General features: G+C 43.9%; 1 protein-coding gene across 2 annotated transcripts in view; it reads left to right on the forward strand.

Annotated features, from left to right (window-relative positions):
* Positions 1-20,210, forward strand: part of DPP6 (dipeptidyl peptidase like 6) — an 863,103-nt gene that overhangs the window by 610,465 nt on the left and 232,428 nt on the right. For both annotated transcript variants that reach the window (XM_024249875.3, XM_024249876.3), the window contains exon 7: positions 17,216-17,297. In XM_024249875.3, coding sequence (XP_024105643.2) covers positions 17,216-17,297 — 82 coding nt within the window. The remainder of the gene's footprint in view (positions 1-17,215; positions 17,298-20,210) is intronic.

Genomic DNA, 20,210 nt, shown 5'->3' on the forward strand with positions numbered 1-20,210 from the left:
GCCCCTTTACTTGCTGCCCTTGACAAGTGACACCCAGGATTGTCATGGGAGCTGAGAAATAACACTTCTGTCTCTGAATATGCCAGTAAAGTTTCCTCTCAGGCATTAATTTCCTTGTCCACTCAAGAAACTTGGAGAAATAAGGGTAGATCTCAGATTAACCGTGTTCTTGGGTATTTACTTAATGATGTTCAGTAAAGGGGTTATAGTATCAAAGTCTGCAGCACGGAGATGAAGCAGAGCCGGCTCTTCTGGTGTCTGTCCACATCAAGGGGCACCGGACGTTGGTTGTTACTCTGTTCCTGAGCCTGGCCAACCTCACATTTGCCCTGGGCTCCCTCTAGTGAGGTCCGGTCTTCACCTTAACTGCGCATGTTTGCATTGAGGGGAATCTGTGCTTCAGACAGACACGCCAGATGTTACAAGTCACTGCATCTAAAATGGAAGGTGTTTTGTTTATTTATTTTTTTTTAATTTTGACTGTTGATCACTTTCTTGTGCTGATGAATCAGCACGTGTGTTGAACCAGCCATTAATCTCCTGGGAGAGAGCTGTTGACATCCTGGAGGGTGGCACTCTTCCTGTTTACAGATGTTAAAGAGAAAGGCCCGTGAGTGTCTCCCTGTGTGGCCAAGCCTGGTTCATGTGTGTGCTGTGCTGTGTGCTCCTTCTTCCACACAATCACTGAGCCCAGCCGGGCGCGGCGGCTCACGCCTGTAATCCCAGCACTTTGGGGGACCGAGGCAGGCAGATCACCTGAGGTCCGGAGTTCGAGACCAGCCTGACCAACATGGTGAAACCCCATCTCTATCAAAATTTAAAAAAAAAATTAGCCGGGCATGGTGGTAGGTGCCTGTAATCCCAGCTACCTGGGAGGCAGAGGCAGGAGAATCGCTTGAACCCTTGAACCTGCGAGGCAGAGGTTGCAGTGAGCCGAGATTGTGCCATTGCACTCTAGCCTGGGCAACAAGAGCAAAACTCTGTCTAAGAAAAAAAAAAAATCACTGAGCCCCTCGCAAATGCCAGGCCTGATGTGAAGCATTGGGGATGGATAGGGAAAGGCCCCACCTGTCCCTTGCTGTCTAGTTTATTTTGTTTTGTTTCTACATCACCTCCTCTCTCCCCTGTGCTCCTGCAGAGGGTTGGACACAAATCCCCCACTGTGTCTGCGCTGGGGACATTGGCCTAAATCAAACATCTAGGGCAGCCTCAGCCAGGAAAGGGCATCACTCAAGGAGAGGGAGCAGGTCAGTCTGTCTGGATAGTGGTGGGAAGAGCACACATCAACACCAACTGTACGTATGTGATTTCAAGTTTATTGTGATACAATTTACTTCTAATAAAAATCACGCTTTTGGCCAGGCATGGTTGCTCAGATCTGTAATCCCAGCACTTTCGGAGGCCAAGGTGGGTGGATCACAATGTCAAGAGATCAAGACTATCCTGGCCAACATGGTGAAACCCCATCTCTACTAGAAATACAAAAATTAGCTTGGCGTGGTGGAGTGCACCTATAGTCCCAGCCACTAGGGAGGCTGAGGGAGGAGAATCATTTGAACCCAGGAGGCAGAGGTTGCAGTGAGCCAAGATCATGCCACTGCACTCCAGCCTGACAGCAGAGCGAGACTCCATCTCAAAAAAAAAAAAAATTACACTTTTTAAAGGCATCATTTCGTAAGGTTTGACAAACAGGTGCAATGAATGACATAAGCGCCCCACAAGCAAAACTCAGGGCAGTCCCACCTGCCCAGTGCATCCTCCATACCCCTCCACTCAGGCGAGTGCTGCAATGCCATCTGTCCCACACTTTTGCCTTTTGCCTTTTCTGGAATGTCATGTTGAGGGGGTTGTGCAGTGTGTTACCTTCTGCAGCTGGCTTCCTTAGCATAATTGCTTTTGAGATTTACCTGTGTTGTGGCAGGTGTCTGCATTCATTTGTTTTTCATTGCTGAGGAGTGGTCCGTTGCATGGGTATCATAATTTGTTTCTTCATTCAACATTTCATTGATATTTGAGTGTTTCCAGAAAGTGCTGTGCACATTTGCACACAGATTTTCATCCGACGTGTTTTCCTTTCTCTTGGGTGAATACCTAGAAGTAGAATTCCCAGATCATAAGTAAATGCACCTTTAACTAGATTCTAAACTGCCCAACTGTCTTCCAAAGTGGCTGCACCATTAAGAACTCTGCCTTTTTCTTAACTCACTACCCCAGGACTGACTTTTTTGACCCCCTGCCCTCTGCCCGGTCACTGTGCATGGCAGGTGGAATCCACCATATCCTGGGGGTGGCTCCACCTGCAGCTGTGGGGAGAAGCATCTGTGCTCACTGCACATAGATCTGCACCCTCAATGCCAGACTGCACCTACCTTTCTCTACCTGGCACCTGGGGCCTCATGGGGGACGGTACCCAGCCTGCAGGAGCAGCAGCCTGACTGTGCCATCTCTCATCCCTCCAAATGATCTCTCTGTGGTACTTTCTAAATGACACATCAGCAGTGAAGACAAATAGGAAATAAGAGGCAGGAGGCAAGACAGACACTCCCCGTGGAGCGGATTCCACGTGGCCCTGGGCACTCACCTCAGGAGTGGTTGAGAAAGCCCAGCTCCTGCTTGCTCCATAAAGTGCTCACTCCTTGGCCAGATTTTGGAGAGAGGAAGTTTTTTCAATAACTGCCCCTCTTGGTAGTCCTCCTGAGGAAGAACAAAAGAAATAAAACAGATTGAAAACTGTGGGCCTGCACAGTGATTCATGCCCTATAATCCCAGCATTTGGGGAGGTCAAGGTGGGAAGATCTCTTGAGCCCAGGAGTTTGAGACCAGCCTGGGCAACATAGCAAGACCCCCATCTCTCCAAAAATACAATTAAAAAATTAGTCAGATATGGTGACACTTGCCTGTGATCCTAGCAACTTGGGATGCTGAAGTGGGAGAATCGCGTGAGCCCAGGAGGTCAAAGTTGCAGTGAGCTCTGATTGCACCATTGCACTCCAGCCTGGGCAACAAAGCTAGAGAGGAGAGGAGAGGAGGGGAGGGGAGGGGAGGGGAAAAGACCACAAAAAACTATGCATATCCCAGTAGCTTGGGTCTGGGCTGGGTCTGTCTGTTGCTTAAAGGCTTAAAAAAAGAGCACAGAGCCATCTGCACTTGGACATCCTGGTGACATGGCCTAACTTCTGACATTGGGGTCCTACAAAAGAAGATAAGCTGTGGTGTTTCCTTACTGAGAAGGCCTTAATTCCAAAGTGAGGGCTGGCAAACCCAACAGCAGAGCACTCAGAGGAGAAGACACAGTTGTTGATTGAGTCCAGCTGTCTGGCTTCCCAGGACCCTCAGCTCAGTCACAGCACAGCGTTACCAGGATGTCAGACGCCCAAGGGCAGCGCTGACATGCAGCCTGCCACTGTGGCCACAGCACTCTGGTTAAAAAGAAATCACACAAAATTCGTGTTTCTGCTTGTCTAGACTAGAAATTAATTCAACCCTGGCCTGTAGCAGCTGTCTTTTCTACATCCAACTGGATGGATGAAGGCAGTCCTACCTGGTAGAGGGAGGTTGGAAGGATGAGAACTGTCTACAATTAACCTTTTCATTAGCACAGAAAATTTAGACAACCAAGGTCACAATTTCTAATGTAAAGGTCAATTTCTTATATCTCTGTGTACATCCTAACTGATTCATCACACCACTGCCCGAAGATACATTTCTATGTTTTTTTGAAATGCTAAGAGGAGCTCTCAGGCAGTGTTAACGTATGCACTCACGACTTCATAGGTACCAGTACTGCACTAGGTTCCAGTATAGTACTAGGTACCAGTACTGCACTAGATACTAGCACTGCACTAGGTACTAGCGCTGCAGTAGGTACTAGCGCTGCACTAGGTACTGGCGCTGCAGTAGGTACTAGCGCTGCACTAGGTACTGGCGCTGCAGTAGGTACTAGCGCTGCACTAGGTACTGTGGATTTCAGGGGTCAGAGGGGAAGGAAACCATTCTGATTGTCAAGGAATTTCCTGTACAGTTACAGACACCACATTCATTAGAGAACGAATAAATTACCTTTGTGGTCCTATTAGACTATATAAGAACTATACAATGTGATGTCCCGGGGTTACATAAGTATAGTTTTAAATCAACTACATCTGCAGCCTGTGAAAAACCTATTCCCCTTTTTTCCTAGTTGCAGTTCACTCCCCAGTTCGTCTGCACCCTACCTCGATGAGACCTCCCCTTCCATGGGCTAAACTAAACCCCAAGCAGTTGGCTGTTAATGATACGAGCACCATGCTGGAGCTAGGGCCAAATGAGTCAAAAGAATCCTTTGCAGTGCCGCAGGGCCCTAATTGTGTCAGGTATTTTGCCCAAATTAGCATGGCTGAGGATCGGCTGCTGGTTCTAAAATAGTCTAGAAGGACTGAGCCCTGTCTCCAAATTGCTTCGGCAACATTACTCATTCTCAGCACAACTCTGGTATCTGCCGTCCCAATTTACAGATGGGCAGCCAAAAGGGAAAGCATGAGATGGCTAAACTGAAAGTCACAAAGGAAATCCTGGGCCAACGCCACCCCCCGGGGCTTCCTCCAGCTGCGGTCTGTGCCCCTGCAGCCCCAGGATGCTGGGCGGTTTTCTTCAAGAATTGGAAACCTTTTCCCAGGGCATCCTCACACAAAGCCCCACTCTGAATAACAAGATGATTTCGGGCCTTTTTCTAACCATAAGCCCTCAAGTTAGATAAGATCAACATGAAAGGTCTCAGGTATCCCTTAGGAATTTAAAGGAAGGACAGAAAAGGTTGAACTCTGTAGTGTGTGGAAGAGGAGATGGCATGATCAGGATACTGTCCTGAGAATTAGTAGTAGAATCTTACAATGAAATAGGGGGCTCCTCCGCAGGCTCCCAACACATCAGCTGGTAATTATGCCCGGCACCAGGATGCTGGCATGAGGCAGAGCCACTGGAACGCATCCTCGCCTGTGCCCTGCTCTGCTCATTAGCCATAGCATCAAAATCACTTTTGCTCCAAAGGCGGTTTTTTTTTCCTATACATTCTTATTGTGCTTTCTAATTTATTACTTTTTTTCCCCCTACCTGAGCTGTTGGAGATTTAGTGTTGACTGGCTTCTCTGTATTTTTCTTTAGTCTAATTCATTATCACTAAGTCTGTGTTTTGGTTTTTTTTTTTTTGTGATCAATATACACACTTACATTGGTTTAAAATAATCCCATGGAGAGCCTCATTAGTGTCCTTGGATAATAGATGCAGCTCTCTGGGAGAAGGGAGTGTTTATCAGGGACCACGGTGACAGAGCCCATGAGCGCACCTCCCGGTGTGTGTGTTGAACATGCTAGAACATGCACATATATGTTGTCAGGTCCTCAGGCTGCATGAAGCTGCTACGTGTGCACTATGTCCCTGCTGCGTCCCCGCTGTTCGTGCTGAGCACTGTGAGAGCCTGCGGCGTCAGAGTGCAGCTCATTGAGACCCAGACGCCACTAGGTTCTCAGTCTTCTGCATGTTTTTCACACCACTTATGTTTACTGAAACTGCATCTTGAGCTGAGTGTTTGAGCAATTTGTTCTCGAGGCCAATATGAGCAAACTCCCTGAGTCGGAGCTGATACCAGCGAACTGGTTCAGAAAGTAAAAAACATGGGAAAGAGGCTGAGAGGAAAGAATGCTCTGAGTGGGAAGAGAGGAGGGAGCACCTGTCTGAACTGGCTCCGTTCACGTCCATTCATTCTTTAAAGAACTTCTTTTTGTCCTTCATAAGCTCCAGTGTTCCCCTGTCTCTCAGGCTGGTGTCTCATGGCTCTTGCCACAGGCCAAAAAGAAATAACAGATTTCCTCTTGGCAACATTTTTTGTTCTGTAATGGGATTTTACTGAAAGGCAGGAAGAAAACGCCCTTGAGGTGACCAAAAACTTGTTATTAATGCATATGATGTAAGGTGAAAACTTTAAGAAGGTAAACAGAGCTGGGCACGGTGGCACGTGCCTGAAGCCCCAGCAGCCTGGGAGGCCAAGGCAGGAGGATGGCTTGAGACCAGGAGGTCTCTGCAGAAGGCTGCAGAGAGCTATGATTGTGCCGATCTACTCCAGCGACAGTGTGAGACCTTGTCTCTAAAAATAGACAGATTGATAGATTGATTGATAAATGATAGATAGATGATAGATAAATGATAGATAGATGATGGATAGATGATTGATAAGTAGATGGATAGATGACAGGTAGACATATAGCTACATAGATTAGATAGATCAATCTATGGATGATAGATAGATGATAGATAAATAGGTAGATAGATAAATGATAGATATAGATAGATAATAGATCAATCCATTAATGGATAGGTGATAGATAGATAATAGACTGATTGATTGATAGATGACAGACCGATTGATTGGTTGAGAGATGATTGATAGGTAGAAAACAAACCTGTTTTTTAGTTTATTCACAGAGTGGCACAAGCATCATCTCATTCCATTTTAGAACATTTCACTCCCACCCCCAAATTATGCTTTAGCATTTAATGAACCCCCCAAACTCATCTCTGCTTCTCCGTCATGTCTTCATTTCACAGAGTTTGTTGAGCACTGGTCTTGATATTAGGATTACAGTGACAGAGAAGACACAAGCTCCCTTTAATTACAAAGATTCCATTTCCGTGTGACTGTGTTTACTACAGTCAGCCCTCCATATCCATGGGTTCTGTATCTGGGGATTCAAGCAACCTTCCTCAGATCAAATACTTGAAAAAAAAAATGGATGGTCGCATCTGTACTGAATTTGTACAGACTTTCTTCCTTGACATTATTCCCTAAATGGTACAGTATCACAGCTATTTACATTAGCAATTACATTGAATTAGGGATTATAAGTAGTCTAGAGGTGGCTTAAAGGATATGGGAGGATGTGCTTACGTTATATGCAAATACCACGCATTTTATATCAAAGACTTGAGCATCTGTGGATTTTGGTATCTGGAGGGGTGTCCCAGAACCAATCTTCCATGGATACCAAGGGATGACTGTGCTCATATTTGTGATCAGATATGTTAAAAGTGTCCCTCTGAATTAGAGAGGGAATCTGTCACATCTGTCACTAATATTTTAGAACAGGCCACCCCAATCAGTCTTTAGTGAGTGCAGCATCTCTGCCTGAAAACATCTATATCCAAATCTTTCTTTTTTCTTTTGTTTGTTTTTTTTTTTTTTTTTTGATACAGAGTCTCGCTCTGTCGCCCAGGCTGGAGTGCAGTGGCGTGATCTCGACTCACTGCAACCTCTGCCTCCCAGGTTCAAGCGATTCTCCTGCCTCAGCCTCCTAAGTAGCTGGGATAACAGGCACGTGCCACCACACCCAGCTAATTTTTGTATTTTTAGTAGAGACGGGGTTCCACCATGTTGGTCAGGCTGGTCTCAACTCCTGACCTTCTGATCCTCCTGCCTTGGCCTCCCAAAGTGCTGGGATTACAGGCGTGAGCCACTGTGTCCGGCCCAATTATTTTATAAGGAAAGGAACTTCTGATACACCATTGAGTGTCTAGAGCAATTTTAATGGAATATGTGCTCAAATATTGGCCCCTGAGGAAGCATTTATGCCCATGAGGATTCCTGCCCTCAAAAATTTAACTGTGTCATTTAGATACACACAAAAAATGGTAATATGAATATTTAAATGCTGCATGAGTTTAAGGTATTACTGACCCTAGCCACTCAGTGATTGGAGATTAGACTAGACCCACTTATTAATCCACCCATCCATTAATTAATTATTCAAGTAATATTTATTGAGCATCTACCATGTGTCAGGTTCTCTTTTAGAACTGGGAGTGTATCGCACATTTTTATATTACCCACCATGCTAAGGACATAGGAAGACTCAGAAAACACATAAGATTAGACACTGAGAATGCTAATTTTTGGTGCCTTTGGTCATAAAACATTAGGATCCAGAAAAGCAGGTGTTATCTTTGCCCCCTCACTCCCAAATGCTGTTGCTGTTGTAAAGCTTTTCAGTCTCTCAAAATCACTTAGGAAGATAAATGAGTAAACTTTGCTGCACTAATTTACTCTTCAAATTTCAACATGATTTATGCCCTGTTTTGTTTATTGCTCAAATAAGCAAAATGAGAATGGATTGTGTGATTATTTTGAAATATAGTTAAGTCCAGATCACTTTATTCTTCCTTCATCATTTTTTTAACTAATCCATCTTTACCCAGGAGATGATTCATCACAGAGCCTGCCAGGGCTTCTTTAAAATAAATGAATAAATAAGAAGAAAGAAAGAAAAATGAAGGAGGGCCACTATGTAGCCCCCAAATAAATCACTGTACACCTTCCTGCATTCTCTCTGTCTCTGCCTGTCTTCCTCTCTCTCACACACACACCTCTAAGAATTTCAGCAGAATCCAGGACATGCTGGAAAATCATTTGATGCGAGGAAGTGGGGCTTAAGCCAAGTGTGCTGCGTGGCCTAAATGTGCGAGGTGGGGCCAGGGACTTCTCCCGCAGGAAGCCGGCTCAGGCCAGAAGCCCAGGGGGTGGACAGGGCAGGGGTCATCTCCCCTGGGGTTTGCCTCTGCCTTGCTCTCTGAGGGTCTCCACTTTGTCCCTTCAGGCAGTTGGAGATATTTTCCCCTTTGACTAAATCTTCACGCAGACTGGTCAGCTACCTGGCCCTGAGCAAGTCGCTTTGGGCCTTGGTGGAACCGGGAAATGAAGGGACATTCGCTTCCTAGGGCTGCGGTGAGAAATCGCCATAAACTGCGTGGCCTAAAACAACAGAAATTGGCCCTCCCAGTTCTGGACGCCAGAGATGTGGACGCAGTTGAAATGACAGTGACAGAGAAGGGTGTGGAGGAGAGGAGCCGGGCTGTGGTCACGCCCAGGACACTGGATTTTAAAGGTTGGGCAGAGAGCATCCCACAGAGACGAGGACCAGAGAGGGAGGTGAGGGGAGAGCTGGGAGAAGGGGCGGTTCTGAACATCAAGATAGAGAAGCAGCAGCGGCAGCGTGCGCAGGGAGGGACCACCCAGGCCCAGCACGGGGAGGCCACGGGCTTTGGCACCTCGATGGACATAGAAGATCTTCAGAGAAGCAATTTCAGCTTTAAAAATGGATTGAAGCCATATTGCAGTGGGTTAGGGACAGGAGAGAAGGTCAGAAAGTGGCCCTTAGATTTGGACCAGTCACTGGATTGGACCAAGACCGGTAGGGGTTGGACTGATGATGGGTTAGAGGCTGCGTGGGAGGAGGTGCTCATGGGGTGGGTGGAGAGGCTGCGTGGGAGGAGGTGCCCAGAGATGGGTGGAGAGGCTGCGTGGGAGGAGGTGCCCAGAGATGGGTGGAGAGGCTGCGTGGGAGGAGGTGCTCACGGGTTGGTGGAGAGGCTGCGTGGGAGGAGGTGCCCAGAGATGGGTGGAGAGGCTGCGTGGGAGGAGGTCCTGGTTGTCTGCATTTCCTTTGGGAAAACAGCCTTAGGGAAAGGAAAGAGACCGGTGGAGCAAAATCCCAGAGGCTGAGGCAGCATAAAAGTCTATCCTCCATGGAAAAACTTGGAGCCAAAAGCGCACATTCCTCAGTGAAAGACGCCAGCCTGAAAGGCTGCACTTTGTATGATTCCAACTATGTGACATTCAGGAAAAGGCAGACTTATGGGGGCCTTAAGCAGATCTGTGCTTGCCAGGGTTTGGTGGGGTGGGAAGGATGAACAGGCGGAGCACGCAGAGATTTAGAGACCCAGAAGACGTCTGTATGATCCTGCAATGCCAGGTGCAAGACCGATGGATTTGTCATAACTCACAGAACACACAGGCAAAGGGTGAACCCTAATGTCAACTGTGGGACTTAGTTAATAATCTTTCAATATTGGTTTATCAGTTGTACCACATGTACCACACTAATGCAAGATGTTTGTAATTTGGAAAACTGAGGGCAGGGGAAGAAGAAGGGTATGGGAACTCTCTGTAGTTCTGTTCAGTTTTTCTCTAAACATGAAACTGCTCTAAAAATATAAAGCTTATTAATTAAAAATAGTAATAAATAATAAAAGTTTACCAGGAAGGTAAATGGAAAGTATTTGATAGTTCTAGGCTGGAACAAAAAAGGAGGTACAGGAGGAAGCGCTGGCCGAGACGGAAAGGGGATGCCTGGTCATTGGAGACTGAGAGGAGGGAGGAGCACCAGGTACTTCAGTGTGTCTGGGAGGAAGCCTTCTTCAGGGAAGCAGGGACCCTGGGCCAAGCTGGAGCCTCCCAGAGGCAAAGGCTGAGAGTGAGGCTGATGGAGAGGGAAGCCCTGTAGGCAAAAGGGAGAGGGAGCGGGTGTGGGAGGGAGAGGGAGCGGGTGTGGGAGGGAGAGCCTTCAGTGCTCCTCGGTCTGCCCCACACCTCCTTGTCCCTTTAGAGTAAGGGGGCAGTAGGTACAAGAGAGATGTAAGGAGAGCAGGAAAGATTGGAATTGGCATTGAGGACAGACGTGTCTCACACCTCTGGGTGGTTGTGATGATGGGAATGGTTAGTGGTCAGCTGAGGTTGGAGACATTGCATTTGCCATTCTCAAAGGTCATGGTGTTGATGTGGAGGAGGTAGATTCAGCATAAAACCAAGTTGGGCATTCGCTAGTCTGGGCAGAGAAGGAGTTGTGTGAGGAAAGCCATTCAGTAGGGGATTGGAGCAGAGGATGAATGACCACCAAGTGGCTCATCCAAAAGGGAATTCCCACAGTGGAGAAGAAGTTGGAAAAATCACTCTCAAATCCTCTTTTAACTTGAAAGGAAAAGAATCTGATACCCTGCAAGAAATCAAATTCCAATGCAAAAATATAGGTTCCTTTCATAGGAACAGATGTGGAGAATATGATTGAGGATTGAGACCCTAAACCCAGTTTCCCACCTGACACAGGGATTGAGCCCATTTGTTTTTGCTACAGAGTTCCATAGAGTAAACTTGTCCCAATATCTGACATATTACTGGGCCTTTAAAAGAAATTACATACAGATAGTTGTTGTAGTAACATTTTATCAATATTCAACCGTTGATCCTTTCTAATTAAGTGAAGGGTTAAGGGAACACACATATACATCTACACATTCACATATATGTCTACACATTCACATATACATCTACACATTCACATATACGTGTACACATTCACATATACGCACATTCACATATATATGTTGTGTGTATTATATTGCATGGTCAAACTATTTACCAGTTTATCAATGAATAAACCAGCATTTATGGAAGATCTGCTAGGAAGCTCTGTGCTACCTATTTTCACATACAATAGGTTATTGAGTCCAACCCTACGAGGCAAACATGATTATTCTTGTTTTATACACAGGAAACAAAATTGGATCCAGTTACTCTATTGCCCCAAGCCCTTTGCTTCTAGTGGCAGAATTCAGAATTAAATTTACAGCTTCTTGGAATTCTCTCCACCACTCACAGCTTCCTCTCCACGAGGGACATCCTGGTGTTTTTGAAGACAGATTGCCATGACTCACTTCTGGCATCTTGGAGTCATTTGTTTAACTTATAGAGACTGAGAAAGATTGAGAGGTTGAGAGAGTCACTAGCTAGCAAAAAGAAAATGATTACCTCTTTGGACTATGCTAGAGTTTATGAATCAATAGCCATTGTTTCTCTTGATTTTCACGACCATTCTGTAGGAGGAGGGTAGCTATTGTCCCCATAGGAGAAAATAAGACGCAGAGAGTTGCTGAAGGCCATGTGAGCCATACGTCATAAGGTTGGGACTAGGATGCAAACCTTTTGATTCCTAGTGTGGATCTATGGAAACTGTTGTAACGTGTTGGTGGTGAGGGAAGGGAAATGCATCTTAGCTTATGGAAGAAGTAAAGGACTCCTTGAGCACAGGTGAGCCAGGTAATAAAAGCGGAATTAGTGAATCACCATGGCGTATTGGCCCTAGTGTTCATGCAGTCATGGTGAATCACCATGGCGTATTGGCCCTAGTGTTCATATAGTCATGGTGAATCACCATGGCGTATTGGCCCTAGTGTTCATATAGTCATGGTGAATCACCATGGCGTATTGGCCCTAGTGTTCATGTAGTCATGGTGAATCACCATGGCGTATTGGCCGTAGTGTTCATGCAGTCATGGTGAATCACCATGGCGTATTGACCCTAGTATTCATGCAGTCTTGCAAGGCACTCCATATTATTTCCAGTTAGCATTTATGGGAATTTACATTTGTCCTATCAAAGAAAAGTTAATCCCCTGCTCTTTCTGAATATCTTAGACACCTACTGGAAATCACAATCTAACAAACTGAATTTCAATATTAAGTAAGGCAATGGAGTTTAAGTCTTTCTGATCTCCCACTCTGCCCTCTGTGCTTAGGAAATTCCAAATAAACGCAGGTCAAGTGAATTTGTTAGGCTTGTCTCTAAACTTACAAAAGGATCTTTGCTGAGAGCCACCTCTCGAACCTACCTTTATTTACTAATTTATTTGTCTGTTCATAGGCATATATTGAGGGCCTATGCTATGCTACATATGCAATTCTTTTTTTCAGTTTTTAAAATCAAGATCACAGTATGTTGGGAGGGAAATTATCTGACTTTTCATTACTATTTAGGATAATTTTTAAAGCCAATGAGATATAAGCTATGAAATTCTTTTTAAAAGCTTTTTATTTTGAATAATTGTAAACATAGAAAAATTGCAAAAATAATGCAAAAAAATCTCCTATATTTCTCATGTCACCTCTCCTAGTGATAGCATATTTTATAACTTTGGTATAATGATCAAGAATAGGAAATTAACATGGGTGCCATATTGTTAACTCATCTACAGGCCTTATATGAATTCTACCAATTTTTCTACCAATTTTCTACCTATATCCCAGGACCCCACGCTGCCTTTAGATGTTCTTTCTTCTTAGAACCCTCCAGTCTATAACATTTCCTCAGTTTCTCCTTGTCTGTCATGACCTTGCACTCCTGAGGAGGAATGGTCAGTTGTGTTGTCGTGTCCCTCAATTTGGGTTTTTCCCGGTGTCTTCTCGTGATTGGAGTAAGGTTCTGCATTTTGGGTAAAACATAACACATAAATGATTATTTGTCCTTCCCGCTGCATTATATCCAAGGGGCTCCGGTGATGTTGGTCTTGGTCACTTGCTTAAGTGGCTGTCTGCCAGGTTTCCACTGTAAATTTGATGATTTGATTTATTTAATTATCTATATCAGTAAAGACTCATGGATATTTATTTTATTCTATAGGTTAATCTAGTACTATCATTAATTTTTGTTGTTGTTGATCAAACTGTTCTAGTGTGAGTCATTACAAACTCCTTTAGGTTAGCTTGCGTGTTCTCTCAACAAACCCCCATTTTTTGAGTATTCCATTACTTTCTGGTTCCATAAAATATTCCTGACTCATTCTGTATTTTCCCTGCCCCAGCCCAGATACAATTGCTGCTCCTAGAAGCCCTATTTTCTTTTACTAGGTGATGGTATTTAGACACCAAGGTCTGGATGCTAACTGTGCTCATTGCTACTTGGGTGTCATTGTTTCTAGGCCTTCTCAGTGGACAGACCCAGGACATATATGTATGTATACTAACCCATGGACACACACATATCTATATTTTGGATCTATCTGTATACATAAAGATTAAAAACCATGAGTTTATACAGGTACCTCTGATTTCAAACTTCCCAGTTTATTTTAGTGTTCTCCTTTTCTTTATAACATTTTTTTCCAACAGTGAAAAACCTGGCTTTCATTATCTCCAATATATTTACATATTTGTCCAATTCTAGCATGCACACAGTCTCAAAATTGATCATCCAAACCCCTGGGAGAAACACATTTACTCACGGAACTACAGAGAATCTTCCTTCTCTCAGCAGTCCCATCTTTCCACCCCATTTCCACCTACACCCTATAGGTGATCAATCTGGTTCCTGTTTTCTGCTTCCTACATTTCTTTTTTCACAAAAGACTCAATTCATATATATTCTCATATCCCTTTCTTCTATGATATATAACTGTATCATACTATATACATACGTGTGTGTGTGTGTGTGTTTGTATATATATACACACACATACATACTATAACACATACTCTTGGGCTTTGTTAACTCTGACATGGAAATCACTCCATATCTGTTTATAGAGTTCTTCATTCTCTTTTACACCTGCACCATACTTCATTGTATTGGGGGGGTATAGTTTTGGGGGTTTTTATAAATTGACAAATGATAATTGTATATATTTACAGGGTACAATATGATATTTTGTTATATGTATACATTATGAAATTATTAAATCAAGCTAATTAACATCTCTATCACCTCATGTACTTATCTTTTTTCATTGTGGTACAACAGTTAACATCTATTCTTTTATCTATTTTGAAACATGCATTACATTTTTATTAACTATAATCACCATACTCTGCAACAGATCTCAAAAACTTATTCCTCCTGTCTAACTGAAACTTTGTATCTTTTTATCAGCACCCCCCCAATCCCTCCCACTCCCAGCCTCTGGTAACCACTACTACTCTACTCACTGCTCAGTACTATTCAGCCTTAAAAAACAAGGATGTACCATCATTTATTCAACCACATATTGTTTCCAATATTTGCAACTACAGATAAAACTGCAATAAATACAAACTTGTGCACATGTATTTGTGTATTGTTTGAGGTGAATTCTCTAGGAGTCTAGAAGTGGAAGTGTTGGGCTGAAAGTTAAGTATGTACTTTATTAGGTATTGTCAAATGTCTCTCTGAAATGATCGCACCAGTTTGCTTCCCGACAAGCAAGTCTGAGAGTGCCTGTTTCCCTACAGCCTCCCCAGCACCATGTGTCATACTTTTTTCTTCTTTTTTCAAGTCTCATAGGTGAGAAATGATATCTCAGTTAGTTTTAATTCCTACTTCCTTAATTTCATATGTATTTGAGTACCTTTTCATATGTTTGAGGGCCATTTTTATGTCTTTTTGTGAATTGTCTGTTCATGTCTTTTTCTCATATTTTTATCTTTTTTGTTTTTTTTTTTATAACCACATTTTTCAAAGTTTTTTTGTATGTTAGGGATATTAGCCATGTGTTGTAAATACTTTTCTCCTGGTTTGTAAGATGTCTTTTGTTTATGACGCATCTGTCATGCAAAAGTTTTATGTTTTTATGTAGTCCAATTTATTAATCTTAATTTTTGGCTCCTGAATTTTGAGTCATCAAAGGTTTTCTCTACACCAGGGTTCAAGAGGAATTAACCTATGCTTATGAGAATACTTTGAAACATCATAACATACAAAAGTTGGCTGGGCACAGTGGCTCACGCCCGTAATTCCAGCACTTTGGGAGGCCGAGGCAGACGGATTCCCTAAGGTCAGGAGTTCCAGCCTGGCTAACATGGTGAAACCCCGTCTCTACTAAAAATACAAAAATTAGCCGAGTGTCGTGGCAGGTGCCTATAATCCCAGCTACTCAGGAGGCTGAGGCGGGAGAATCACTTGAACCTAGGAGGCAGAGGTTGCAGTGAGCCGAGGTCTGCCACTGCACTCTAGCCTGAGCGATAGAGCAAGACTCCTTCTCAAAACAAAACCAAACATAACAAAACCATGCAAATGTTAAAAACTCACCTATTAACAGAACCTGCAATATTAGGACTCACTTGCGTCTTCTGATCACTGGGCAGCTGCCTTTCCAGCTGGTTTCTAAGCAGCAATGTCTTCTCCGAATTGGCATCGTCGCTCTACCCTCAGGCTTCCTGGCTTCTCCAAACCCAGACACTTCATCTAGAACTACCTGGGGCATGCTGGACTCTCTAGCCTCCCTCATCTCTCTTTACTCTAAATGTAGTCCTTGTTTTTCCTGGTAGTTTTATTCAGCCGTTGCTTTTGTATTTTCTATTGATTCCAGTCCACCATGTCCTTAGCCCCTTCACCTTCCTTCCCTTCCTGCCTCATCTCCTTTCTTCATGCCACCCCTGAAGTGCAGCATCCTCCCTTTCCAAAGGCCATTCAACCATTTCTCTCTACAGATGAGCGGGTGCATTCCCAGTTATGTGTATATATATACATATTTTTTTTTTCCAAGACAGAGTTCCGCTCTGTCACCCAGGCTACAGTGCAGTGGCATGATCTCCGCTCACTGCAAGCTCTGCCTCCCGGGTTCACACCATTCTCCTGCCTCAGCCTCCCGAGTAGCTGGGACTATAGGCACCCACCACCATGCCCGGCTAATTTTTTTGTATTTTTAGTACAGATGGGGTTTCACCATGTTAGCCAGGATGGTCTCGATCTCCTGACCTCATGATCGACCGCCTCAGCCTCCCAAAGTGCTGGGATTACAGGCGTGAGCCACCGCGCCCAGCCCCACATAAGAAATTATAGCTAAGTGATAAGGGCGCTTACCTGACAGAGCCCAGCAGACTCAGCAGAACACAGATATCATTCTTCACGTGGAGGGGTATCATCCAAAAGAAACATGAAAATGAATCTTTTCTACATGTTGGAGACAGCAGTAACTACAAAATATACTGAAATATTTAATTCTTATAAAAGTGTTCACTCTTTTCATTTTTCCCACCATGACCTTTATTCACTATAACCTGTAAGTACTTAGAGAGGTTTTTGTGGTGGTGGTATTGGTATCTAATCAGTAAATTAAGGATAAAAAATATAAGTGAGGTTTGAAAGGAAATACATCTTTCAATTTATCCCCTTCCTCCCTCTCTCTTTCGACTTGTATCTATCAACACAAACCAACACAAAACCTGATGCCACCAGGTTTGTAAGGTCATAATGACCTGCATTATACCTAGAAAAAATTATCTTTCAGGAGAACCAAAGATGGAGATACAAATTGTGGAGGTAGATCACTGCATGGCCCTGCATTTTAATTTTTAACTTTGACTGTTCTGGAGATTTAAGAAGTTGATCCAAAGACCTCACTGCATGTTCTCTCTTGATGAGTATTTACTATTTGGGTTAAGCAATGATGGACCTATTTCAGCTTCATATAAATTATATACATCTGAAGAAACCTAACAGAGATTAAATGAGACATATTACTTAGTAACACAAGAGACAAGCTCTTGAAATGGATATCATGGAAGGAGAAAGGAGTTAAGTTATAGGTAGGGGATAAAATTGCAGCAGCTTAAATTCTTGGTTCCCAACATTTTGCTTTGTTTTTGTTTGTTTGTTCAATTTTCAGGGATCCTCAAAGTCTGGACCCACCAGAAGTCAACAATGCAAAACTTCAGTATGCAGGATGGGGCCCTAAAGGCCAACAGCTGGTAAGCCAATCAAGTTCAGTAACTATACTTGGGTTTTGAGGAAGTTTCTGTTTTCTAAGCTGAATGGATCTCACTGTACTCAGCCTGTACATGGTGTTGTGTGTGTGTGTGTGTGTGTAAATTAAAATCTGGACAAGTACACCAGGGTGTCTGAATATGTAAAAGGGTCATTTCTTTTTAGATAGCAAATTCTCCTAAAATTGGAACAGCATGTGCTTGGTTCCTACATCTGACATGGTTAAAGTGGTGCCTAACTGTAGCTGTGTCTATGGACTCCAGATGAATCATGAGCTCATAGAGATCAACTTCATTAAAAGGACTGAAAATGAGAATGATCCGAATGATTTTGTCATCTAAAGATGCTCTGGGAACTCATACTTCTTTCTGTGGAGGGTTTTTTTTTGTTTTTTGTTTGTTTGTTTCTTTTGAGACAGAGTTTTGCTCTTGTTGCCCAGGCTGGGGTGCAATGGCACGATCTCAGCTCACTGCAACCTCCACCTCCTGTGTTCAAGCTATTCTCCTGCCTCAGCCTCCCGAGTAGCTGGGATCACAGGCATACTCCACCACACCCAACTAATTTTTGTATTTTTAGTAGAGGCAGGGTTTCACTATGTTGGCCAGGCTGGTCTCAAACTCCTGACCTCAGGCAATCCACCCGCCTCAGCCTCCCAAAGTGCTGGCATTACAGGTGTGAGCTACTATGCCCAGCCTCTGAGGAGGGTTTTTTAAGCAAGTAGATTTGCTGGCCCTGATGGAGCCAAGCCAGTCCTGTCAACATGCAAAATCCCCCGTGGCCATTGCAGCCCTCTCGGTTTCTATCAGCTATCTTCATGGATTCCTTCTCAAATTGGCAAAACTGCTGGGTTTCTGTGAGTGGGAAGGACAGTGCAGAGAAAAAGGCCCTGAACACTGTTTCTAAGATGAGGGCTCCCACCCTGGTTCTCACTGTCGAGCTGGCCTTGGACAGCACCTCCAGCTGTCAGGCTGTAGGCATCAGCCCAGCCACGTAGTGAAGAATTTGGATAACACGATCCTTCAGGTTTGTTCCAACTCTAGCCTTGCGTTTGACTAAAACTTGGTTATATTTGTCCATTCTGGGTAACGTTTTTTAAGACATTGTATTGCCACGTGCAGAAAGTCCCTCAGGTTTGAAGGTCAGATGACACGGTTGCTGTTTTCAAGTCACCATTTTCTTCTGCCTCTTTAAGCTGATTACCTAAGCCTGCATTTGTAAAGCTCCTTTTTCCTAAAATAGCACAAAAAATGATCGTATCTTAAAGCTCCCATAGAATTGTATTGGATAGGCTGTCATCTATCTTACAAATGAAAATAGTCTTATTTCTCCCCATAGTACAATCGCATTTTCTTGGTTATGTATTAATTCCACTGCCTTGAATTGGTTTGAAAAAACAAGAAGATAGAGGCTGTGAAACTATTAATATTTTAGCTATTATTAACATGTCTCTAATGCTAAAACGGATAACAGAGGTTTTGAAAAGCATATGTAACTGATCAAAATCACACGGTGACAGGAGGAAGTGAGGCAGCTGAGAGCTGACCTTGACCGAGGAACACCAACCCATCAGTTCAGTCACAACAAAGAGATAAAATTTGTTTTTTCTCAAAGGCATTAACTCTTACACAGGGAAAAAATGCAATTTGATAAGAGATTGTAGAAGACCTAAGTTTTCAGGACTGATGCGCAACTGAATCTCTAATAGTTGACTTTAAAACCCTCTGAAAGTCTGTGATTGAAGAGATTTTCAATATCCATCAAATCATCTGTGAAAGTGGCCATTACACCTCCACAGAGAGCTCTCCCTGCCTGCTGCAGATCCATTACAAGCCAGTACCCACAGCTCTGCACCTGGCCTCATCACCCCACTGCAGGCAGAAGGATGGGAATGTGTAACCTTACTGAGTGATCATTGATTGTCCAGCCTTTTTATAGTAGTCAGGAGAAGACCATCATAATGTGACCACACGTCAAGATCTCTTTCCACCATACCTGCGGCCTCACTCCTTATCACCCAGTGGCTGTAACTCAGTGTGTGGACTCCTGCCTCATTGTCTGCACAGGCAAATAAACTGGGTCCCGTAGTAGAGTTGGTACTTGTCGTCCTGCCTCTGGGAACAGCTTGTAACATAAAGGAAATTTAACCCACAACTGTAAAAGGAGTTGCTGTGCATGCGTGTGTGTGTGTGTGTGTGTGCATGCACACACTTTAGAATTGAGTCTAGAATTGTCCTCTTGAACAACTGACCTTCACTCATGTCATGCTCCCTTGGAGATGAGGAGGGGATAAGTGATTATGGAAGTTACCTTGTTTAACCTCTTACAGAGTAAGTAGCAACAAAACAAAGTAAATGACAACTTCTCAGAGGAGGCTTCCTGACACCTCCCCCAACACACACACACACACACACACATAATGGCAGGTAGCCATCCTGGGCCTTTAGGTCTCACCGTGCAATCTCCCAGCACACGCAATCTCTTGTTTCCTGTAGAGATGTCTCTCTCCTTGGTTAGGTGGTGATATGGTTTGGCTCTGTGTCCCCACCTAAATCTCACCTTGAATTATAATAATCTCCATGTGTCAAGGGTGGGACCAGATGGAGATAATTGAATCATGGGGGCAGTTTCCCCCACGCTGTTCTAGTGATAGTGAGTTCTCACGAGATCTGATGGTTTCCCCCTTCGCTCGACACTCATTCTGTCTCCTGCTGTCCTGTGAAGAGGTGCCTTCTGCCATGATTGTAAGTCTCCTGAGGCCTCCCTAGCAATACAGAATCGTAAACCAATTAACCTCTTTCTTGTATAAATTACCCAGTCTCAAATATTTCTTCATAGCAGCATGAGAACGAACTAATACAGGTACCCTGAGTCCACACAGTGAGCCTGTTTCATCTTCG

Source organism: Pongo abelii, chromosome 6, assembly GCF_028885655.2.
Source record: "Pongo abelii isolate AG06213 chromosome 6, NHGRI_mPonAbe1-v2.0_pri, whole genome shotgun sequence".
NCBI lineage: Eukaryota > Metazoa > Chordata > Mammalia > Primates > Hominidae > Pongo > Pongo abelii.